This window comes from Ptychodera flava, chromosome 18, assembly GCF_041260155.1.
Source record: "Ptychodera flava strain L36383 chromosome 18, AS_Pfla_20210202, whole genome shotgun sequence".
NCBI classification, from domain to species: Eukaryota; Metazoa; Hemichordata; class Enteropneusta; family Ptychoderidae; genus Ptychodera; species Ptychodera flava.
The window spans coordinates 14,473,002-14,482,897 of record NC_091945.1 but is presented as its reverse complement, the minus strand read 5'-3'; the positions used below and the strand labels follow the sequence as shown (position 1 = coordinate 14,482,897).

Sequence of the window (9,896 nt, the reverse complement as noted above, 5' to 3'; positions counted from 1 at the left end):
TAACTAGATATTGGTCATCTATCACAAAGGGGCCATGGCTAATCGCATTTATTCAGCACGAAGTAAACTTAGTCTTGCTTAAGTCGTATTCTACAAGGTCTTAAACCAATGGAAGTAATGACAAAGTGCGATGCATGCTATTTTACAATTTGTCATTGGAAATACAAGCGTGTTACCGATTGGCAAATCTATTACATTTGGTTTGGTGCACCGGGTATTTCGAACCATTTTGCATCACTTAAAATTATGATATGGTACCTTCTCGTCCTCTTGTTGTTATCACTGACGATTCTGTTGATACTTTTTGTGTTAGTGGTCCTGATGTTTCTAGATTAGTGGTCAGTTCTTCTGATGGCTTCTCTGATGTTGCTTCTGGTTCTGTATGCACCGATGACGCTGTTGATGAAGTTTGTGTCGACGGTTCTTCTGATATCAGTTGGGTTGCTGGTTGTTCTGATTTTGGTTGTACCGACGGCATTGCTGATGAATATTGTACTGTTATTGGTTGTGCCAATGATGTCGATGATGTTAGTTCTGTTGATAGCTGTTCTGATAATGGGTGTGTGGCTGATTGTGACGATGTTGTTTGAGGTGTTGATTGCATCGATGTTGGCGTTGGTGATGTTTGAATTGGTGTTGTTTCAGGTGATGATGGTTCCTTAGAAGAAAGTATTATATTTGGTTCCATTACAGTCGATAGAGGTGATGGATCCGATGAAATTGATACTTGTTGCCGTGGTGGTTGCATCGACGTTGCTCCTGCTAATGGTTGCATTGACGATAGTTGTGATGAAGGTTGCATCCATGTGGGTTGTGATGACGATTGCAATGACGATGTTTCAAGTGAAAGTTGCATTGATATTGTTTCTGTTGATGGTTGCACCGACGTTATTTCTGGTAAAGGTTGCATAGAATACCGTTGTTGTGTTGGTCGCATTGATGTTGGCTGTGGTGACGATTGCGCCGTTGTTATTTCTGGTGATGGTTTAATCGAAGACTCTTCTGGTGTGAGTTGCATCGATGTTATTTCTTGTGATGGTTGCATCGAAGATAGTCCTCGTGTTGGTTCAATCGACATTGTTTCTGGTGATGGTTGGATCGATGCTGGTGTTGGTGATGGTTGTATCGAAGACAATTCTAGTGTTGGCTGCATCAATGTTATTTCCGGTGATTGTTGCATCGAAGATTGTTCTAAAGTTGGTTGCATCGATGTTGTTTGTGGTGAAGGTTGCGATGACCACGTTTCTGGTGATGGCTGCATTGACATTGGTTCGTGTGATGGTTGCATCGACGTTCTTCCTGGTGATGGTTCCATATAAGACTGGTCTTGATAATGTTTCAATGACGTTGTTTGTGGTGAAGGTTGCATCGATGTTGTTGCCAGTGGTAGTTGCATTGAAGTTGTAAGTGCTGATGGCTGGATCGAAGGCAGTTCAGGTATTGCTTGCATCGATATTGTTTCTGTTGATGGTTGCACCGACGTTATTTCTGGTAAAGGTTGCATAGAAGACCGTTGTTGTGTTGGTCGCATTGATGTTGGCTGTGGTGACGATTGCGCCGTTGTTATTTCTGGTGATGGTTTAATCGAAGACTCTTCTGGTGTGAGTTGCATCGATGTTATTTCTTGTGATGGTTGCATCGAAGATAGTCCTCGTGTTGGTTCAATCGACATTGTTTCTGGTGATGGTTGGATCGATGCTGGTGTTGGTGATGGTTGTATCAAAGACAATTCTAGTGTTGGCTGCATCAATGTTATTTCCGGTGATTGTTGCATCGAAGATTGTTCTAAAGCTGGTTGCATCGATGTTGTTTGTGGTGAAGGTTGCGATGACCATGTTTCTGGTGATGGCTGCATTGACATTGGTTCGTGTGATGGTTGCATCGACGTTCTTCTGGTGATGGTTCCATATAAGACTGGTCTTGATAATGTTTCAATGACGTTGTTTGTGGTGAAGGTTGCATCGATGTTGTTGCCAGTGGTAGTTGCATTGAAGTTCTAAGTGCTGATGGCTGGATCGAAGGCAGTTCAGGTATTGCTTGCATCGATATTGTTTCTGTTGATGGTTGCACCGACGTTATTTCTGGTAAAGGTTGCATAGAAGACCGTTGTTGTGTTGGTCGCATTGATGTTGGCTGTGGTGACGATTGCGCCGTTGTTATTTCTGGTGATGGTTTAATCGAAGACTCTTCTGGTGTGAGTTGCATCGATGTTATTTCTTGTGATGGTTGCATCGAAGATAGTCCTCGTGTTGGTTCAATCGACATTGTTTCTGGTGATGGTTGGATCGATGCTGGTGTTGGTGATGGTTGTATCAAAGACAATTCTAGTGTTGGCTGCATCAATGTTATTTCCGGTGATTGTTGCATCGAAGATTGTTCTAAAGCTGGTTGCATCGATGTTGTTTGTGGTGAAGGTTGCGATGACCATGTTTCTGGTGATGGCTGCATTGACATTGGTTCGTGTGATGGTTGCATCGACGTTCTTCCTGGTGATGGTTCCATATAAGACTGGTCTTGATAATGTTTCAATGACGTTGTTTGTGGTGAAGGTTGCATCGATGTTGTTGCCAGTGGTAGTTGCATTGAAGTTCTAAGTGCTGATGGCTGGATCGAAGGCAGTTCAGGTATTGCTTGCATCGATATTGTTTCTGTTGATGGTTGCACCGACGTTATTTCTGGTAAAGGTTGCATAGAAGACCGTTGTTGTGTTGGTCGCATTGATGTTGGCTGTGGTGACGATTGCGCCGTTGTTATTTCTGGTGATGGTTTAATCGAAGACTCTTCTGGTGTGAGTTGCATCGATGTTATTTCTTGTGATGGTTGCATCGAAGATAGTCCTCGTGTTGGTTCAATCGACATTGTTTCTGGTGATGGTTGGATCGATGCTGGTGTTGGTGATGGTTGTATCAAAGACAATTCTAGTGTTGGCTGCATCAATGTTATTTCCGGTGATTGTTGCATCGAAGATTGTTCTAAAGCTGGTTGCATCGATGTTGTTTGTGGTGAAGGTTGCGATGACCATGTTTCTGGTGATGGCTGCATTGACATTGGTTCGTGTGATGGTTGCATCGACGTTCTTCCTGGTGATGGTTCCATATAAGACTGGTCTTGATAATGTTTCAATGACGTTGTTTGTGGTGAAGGTTGCATCGATGTTGTTGCCAGTGGTAGTTGCATTGAAGTTGTAAGTGCTGATGGCTGGATCGAAGGCAGTTCAGGTATTGCTTGCATCGATATTGTTTCTGTTGATGGTTGCACCGACATTATTTCTGGTAAAGGTTGCATAGAAGACCGTTGTTGTGTTGGTCGCATTGATGTTGGCTGTGGTGACGATTGCGCCGTTGTTATTTCTGGTGATGGTTTAATCGAAGACTCTTCTGGTGTGAGTTGCATCGATGTTATTTCTTGTGATGGTTGCATCGAAGATAGTCCTCGTGTTGGTTCAATCGACATTGTTTCTGGTGATGGTTGGATCGATGCTGGTGTTGGTGATGGTTGTATCAAAGACAATTCTAGTGTTGGCTGCAATCAATGTTATTTCCGGTGATTGTTGCATCGAAGATTGTTCTAAAGCTGGTTGCATCGATGTTGTTTGTGGTGAAGGTTGCGATGACCACGTTTCTGGTGATGGCTGCATTGACATTGGTTCGTGTGATGGTTGCATCGACGTTCTTCCTGGTGATGGTTCCATATAAGACTGGTCTTGATAATGTTTCAATGACGTTGTTTGTGGTGAAGGTTGCATCGATGTTGTTGCCAGTGGTAGTTGCATTGAAGTTCTAAGTGCTGATGGCTGGATCGAAGGCAGTTCAGGTATTGCTTGCATCGATATTGTTTCTGTTGATGGTTGCACCGACGTTATTTCTGGTAAAGGTTGCATAGAAGACCGTTGTTGTGTTGGTCGCATTGATGTTGGCTGTGGTGACGATTGCGCCGTTATTATTTCTGGTGATGGTTTAATCGAAGACTCTTCTGGTGTGAGTTGCATCGATGTTATTTCTTGTGATGGTTGCATCGAAGATAGTCCTCGTGTTGGTTCAATCGACATTGTTTCTGGTGATGGTTGGATCGATGCTGGTGTTGGTGATGGTTGTATCAAAGACAATTCTAGTGTTGGCTGCATCAATGTTATTTCCGGTGATTGTTGCATCGAAGATTGTTCTAAAGCTGGTTGCATCGATGTTGTTTGTGGTGAAGCTTGCGATGACCACGTTTCTGGTGATGGCTGCATTGACATTGGTTTGTGTGATGGTTTCATCGACGTTCTTCCTGGTGATGGTTCCATATAAGACTGGTCTTGATAATGTTTCAATGACGTTGTTTGTGGTGAAGGTTGCATCAATGTTGTTGCCAGTGGTAGTTGCATTGAAGTTGTAAGTGCTGATGGCTGGATCGAAGGCAGTTCAGGTATTGGTTGCATCGATATTGCTTCTGATGATGGTTGTATCATTGCTGTGTATGACGTCGGTTGCATAAATGTTTGTTCTGGTGCTGGTTGCATTGATGATGGTTCTGAATATGGTTGTGTAGATAATTTCATCAATGTTGTTTCTGGTAATGGTTGCATCGAGGACAGTTTTATTGTCGGTTGCATTGATGTTGTTTGTGGTGATGCTTGCAATGGCGATGTTTCTGGTGTTGGTTGCACCAATGTCAGTTGTGATGTCGGTTGCAAAAAAGATGTTTCTGGTGTTAGTTGCATAGAATGCTGTTCTGGTGATCGTAGCATCGATGTAGGTTGTGCTAATAGTTGCATCGATACTGATGCCAGTTTTGCAGACTGATGCATCAATGACAGTTCTGGTATTTGGTAAATTGATGTTGTTTGTGCTGATGATTGCAGAGATGCCGATGTAAGTTTTGGTGATGGTTGCATTGATATCGGTTCTGGTGATGGTTTCATAGATGTTGTTTCTGCTGATGGATGCACCGCAAACAGTTTTTGTGTTGATTGCACCAATATTGGTTGTGCTGACGGCTGCAATATCGATGTTTCCGGTGAATGTTGAATTAAAGTTTGCATTGACGTAGTTTCTGTTGTAGATTGCGTCCATATCAATTTCATTGATCTTGGCATCGTTGTCATTTCTGATGTTGATAGCTTCAATGTTTGTTGTGATGGAGGCTGAATCGATGTCAGGTCTGATGATGGTTGTATCGATGTTAGTTGTGACAATGTTTGCAAAAGCGATGAATCTTGTGATGGTATATTCGGTGTTGGTTCTTGTGATGATTGTATTGGCATTGATTCTGATGTTGATGTTGGTTGAAGTGAAGTCATATCTCGTGTTGGTTGCATCGACGTGTGTAGTGTCAATGATGCTGACAGCAATGTCTTAGGTGATGGATACATTGATAATGTTTCTGGGGATAGCTCTCTTGATGTTGTTTCTTGTGGTTGTTGCAGTGATGACATGTCTGATGTCGGTTGCATCGATGTGGTTTGCAGTGGTGTCGATGACGATGTTTCGAGAATTGGTTGCATGGATGTTGATTCTGCAGATGGTTGTATTGAAGACAGTTCTAGTGTTTGTTGCATCAATGTTGGTTGTGTTAATAGTTTCAATGATGTTTCCGGTGACGGTTGAATCAGTGTTGATGCTAATAATTGTTTTATTGACATTGTTTCTATAGTTGATTTCATCAATGTCAGTTGTGTTGATAGAGGCATGGCTACCGTTTCTGATACTGATAGCATCAATGTTTGTTGCGATGGTGGCTGAATCGATGGCAGTTCTGTTGATGGTTGCATCGATGTCAATTGTGTTGATATTGGTATCGTTGTTGTTTCTGATGTTGATAGCATCAATGTTTGTTGTGATGGTGGCTGAATCGATGTCAGGTCTGATGATGGTTGCATCGATGATAATTCTGTTGATGGTTGCATTGAAGTCAGTTGTGTTGATAGTGGCATCGTTGCTGTTTCTGATGTCGATAGCATCAATGTCTGTTGTGATGGTGGCTGAATCGATGTCAGTTCTGATGATGGTTGCACCGATGTTGTTTCTGTTGATGGTTGCATCGATGTCAGTTGTGGCAATGCTTGCAACAGTGACGTGTCTTGTGATGGTTGAATCGATGTTGGTTCTAGTGATGATTGTAGTGGCATTGATTCCGATGTTGATGTTGATTGCAGTGAAGTCAGTTCTCGTGTTGGTTGCATCGACGTGTGTAGTGGTAATGATGGCAACAGCAATGTCTTTGGCGATGAATGCATCGAAAGTGTTTCCGGGGATAGCTCTCTTGATGTTGTTTCTGGTGGTTGTTGCAGTGATGACATGTCTGATGTCGGTTGCATCGATGTTGTTTGCAGTGAAGGTGTCGATGACGATGTTTCGAGAATGGGTTGCATGGATGTTGGTTCTGCTGATGGTTGTATCGAAGACAGTTCTAGTGTTTGTTGCATCACTGTTGGTTGTGTTGATTGTTGCAATGATGTTTCCGGTGATGGTTGAATCAGCATTGTTGATTTCATCATTGCCAATTGTGTTGATAGTGGCATCGTTGCTGTTTCTGATGTTGATAATATCAATGTTTGTTGTGATGGTGGTGGCTGAATCGATGTCAGTTCTGATGATGGTTGCAACAGTGTTGTTTCTGTTGATTGTCGCATCGATGTCAGTTGTGGCAATGCTTGCAACAGTGATGTTTCTTGTGATGGTTGAATCGATATTGGTTCTGGTGATGATTGCATCGACATAGGTTCTGATAATAGTTTCATTGACATTGCTTCAGTTGACAGCTGCATTAAAGACGGTTGTGATTTCAGTTTCGATGACATTGGTTGTGGTGACTGTTGTATGGACAGTGCTTCTGGTGTGAGCTGTAGTGAAGTCAGTTCTGGAGTTGGTTGCATCGATGATGTTTTCAGTGATGGCTGAAGTGAAGGCAGGTCTGGTGTTAGTGGCAATGATGTCGTTGGCCGTGAATGTTGCAAGGATGGTGTTTCTGGCAATAGCTTCATCGATATTGGTTCTGCTGATATTTGCAATGATGTCTCCGGTAATGGTTGAATCAATGTTGACGCTGATGATAGTTGCATTGACAATGTTACTTGAGTTGGCTGCATGGATGTCAGTTGTACTGATTGTTTCATTGTTGCTGTTTCTGATATTTGTTTCATCAATGTTTGTCGTTGTTGTGATGGCTGCATCAAAGTTGCATGTGCTGATCCTTGCATCGATGACAGTGATGTATGTATCGAAGGAAATTTCGCTGTTGGTTGCGTCCATATTGGCTCTTGCATCGATGTTTGTTGTGATAATGGTTGCATCGACGTTGATTGTTGTGATGGTTGCAGCGATGTAGTTTCTTCTGATGGTCTCACTGAAGACAGTTCTGATGATGATGGTTTCATTGATATTTGGTGTGAAGATGGTTCCAATAGTATTGTCTCTGGTGATGGTTGAATCGATGTTTGTTCTGGCAATAATTGTGTTGACATGGTTTCTAGTGACAGTTGCAGTGAAGGCTGTAGCGGTGTCGGTTGCATCGATATTTGGTGTGAAGATGATTGCAATAGTGTTGTTTCTGGTGATGCTTGAACCGACGTTGTTTCTTGTGGTAGTCGCATTGACGTTGTTACTGCTGGTGATGATTGCAGTAAAGACTGCTGTGGTGTTGCTTGAATCGATGTTGTTTGTGGCAATGATTCCAGAGACAATCCTTCTGGTGTTGATGGCATTGTAGACACTGCTGGTGTTGGTAGCATCGATGATTGTTTTGATGTTGGTTGCATCGATGTTGATTGTTGTGTTTGTTGCACCAATGTTGCTTCAGCTGATGGTCGCATCGAAGATAGTTCTTCAGTTAGTTGCATCGTTATTTGGTGTGATGATGGTAGCAAAAATGTTGTTTCTGGCGATGGTCGAATCGATGTTTGTTCTGGTGATGATTGTGTTGACATTGTTTCTTGTGATGGTTGTATTAATGTTGTTTCCATTGATGGTTGCAGTGATGTCAGTTGTGGTGTTGGATGTATCAATGTTTTCTGTGGCGATGATTGTAAAAGCGACGCTTGTGTTGATAGTTGCGGTGATGTTGTTTCTTCTGATAGTTGCATTGACGTAATTTCTGGTAATGGTTGCAGTGAAGGCAGTTTCGATGTTGGTTGCATCGACGTTGGTTCTGCCGATGGTTGCATCGATGTTTGTTGTGGTAATGGTTGCAAAGAAAATCCTTCCGGTATTGATTGCTGTGAAGACAGTGCTTGTGTTGTTTGCGTCGATGTTGATTGCTGTGATGGTTTCATCAATGATGTGTCAATTGATGGTCGCACTGAAAAGAGTCCTGTTGTGGGTGGCTTCGAAATTTTGTGTGATGATGGTTGCAACAGTGTTGTTTCTGGTGAGTGTCGAATCGATATTGTTTCTTGTGGTACTTGCATTGACGTTGTCTCTGGTGACGTTTGTAATGAAGACAGTTTTGATGTCGGTTGTATCGATGTTTGTTGTTGCGATGATTGCAAAGACAATCCTTCTAGTGTTGATTGCATTGAAGACAGTGTGTGTGTTCCTAGGATCGATGTTTGATGTGACGACGGTTGCATCGATGTAAATTGTTGTGTTGGTTGCAACGACGTTGTTTCTGCTGACGGTCGAATTGAAGACAGCTCTGTTGTTGGTTGCATCGATATTTGGTTTGATGATGGTTGCAATAGTGTTGTTTCTGGTGATGATTGAATCGATGTTGGTTCTGGTGATAATTGTGTCGGCATTGTTTCTTGTGGTAGTTGCATGGACGCTGCTGCTGGTGATGATTGCAGTAAAGACTGCTGTTGTGTTGCTTGAATCGATGTTGATTGTGGCAATGATTGCAGAGACAATCCTTCTGGTGTTGATGGCATTGTAGACACTGCTGGTGTTGGTAGCATCGATGATTGTTTTGATGTTGGTTGCATCGATGTTGATTGTTGTGTTTGTTGCACCAATGTTGCTTCAGCTGATGGTCGCATCGAAGATAGTTCTTCAGTTAGTTGCATCGTTATTTGGTGTGATGATGGTAGCAAAAATGTTGTTTCTGGCGATGGTCGAATCGATGTTTGTTCTGGTGATGATTGTGTTGACATTGTTTCTTGTGATGGTTGTATTAATGTTGTTTCCATTGATGGTTGCAGTGATGTCAGTTGTGGTGTTGGATGTATCAATGTTTTCTGTGGCGATGATTGTAAAAGCGACGCTTGTGTTGATAGTTGCAGTGATGTTGTTTCTTCTGATAGTTGCATTGACGTAATTTCTGGTAATGGTTGCAGTGAAGGCAGTTTCGATGTTGGTTGCATCGACGTCGGTTCTGCCGGTGGTTGCATTGATGTTTGTTGTGGTGATGGTTGCAAAGAAAATCCTTCTGGTATTGATTGCTGTGAAGACAGTGCTTGTGTTGTTTGCGTCGATGTTGATTGCTGTGATGGTTTCATCAATGATGTGTCAACTGATGGTCGCACTGAAAAGAGTTCTGTTGTGGGTGGCATCAAAATTTTGTGTGATGATGGTTGCAACAGTGTTGTTTCTGGTGAGTGTCGAATCGATATTGTTTCTGGTGGTACTTGCATCGATGTTGACTCTGATGACGTTTGTAATGAAGACAGTTTTGTCGTCGGTTGTATCGATGATGGTTGTTGTGATGATTGCAAAGACAATCCTTCTAGTGCTGATTGAATTGAAGACAGTGTTTGTGTTCCTAGCATCGATGTTTGATGTGACGACGGTTGCATCGATGTAAATTGTTGTGTTGGTTGCACCGACGTTGTTTCTGCTGACGGTCGAATTGAAGACAGTTCTGTTGTTGGTTGCATCGATATTTGGTGTGATGATGGTTGCAATATTGTTGTTTCTGATGATAGTTGCAGTGATGTTGTTTCTTCTGATAGTTGCATTGACGTAATTTCTGGTAATGGTTGC

General features: G+C 42.4%; 3 protein-coding genes across 3 annotated transcripts; all 3 read right to left on the bottom strand.

Annotated features, from left to right (window-relative positions):
- Positions 1–244: 244 nt before the first annotated feature.
- On the bottom strand, positions 245–1,774 carry LOC139117616 (uncharacterized). Its single transcript, XM_070680857.1, has one exon. The coding sequence runs from the start codon at positions 1,772–1,774 to the stop codon at positions 245–247; it is 1,530 nt and encodes a 509-aa protein (XP_070536958.1).
- Positions 1,775–1,785: 11 nt separating this feature from the next.
- On the bottom strand, positions 1,786–3,393 carry LOC139117615 (putative uncharacterized protein ENSP00000383309). The gene has a single exon (XM_070680856.1). It carries the CDS (start codon positions 3,391–3,393, stop codon positions 1,786–1,788), a length of 1,608 nt encoding a protein of 535 aa, XP_070536957.1.
- Positions 3,327–9,855, bottom strand: LOC139116936 (mucin-2-like). The gene has a single exon (XM_070679672.1). It carries the CDS (start codon positions 9,788–9,790, stop codon positions 3,443–3,445), a length of 6,348 nt encoding a protein of 2,115 aa, XP_070535773.1. The 5' UTR covers positions 9,791–9,855; the 3' UTR covers positions 3,327–3,442.
- Between the last annotated feature and the right edge of the window lie 41 nt (positions 9,856–9,896).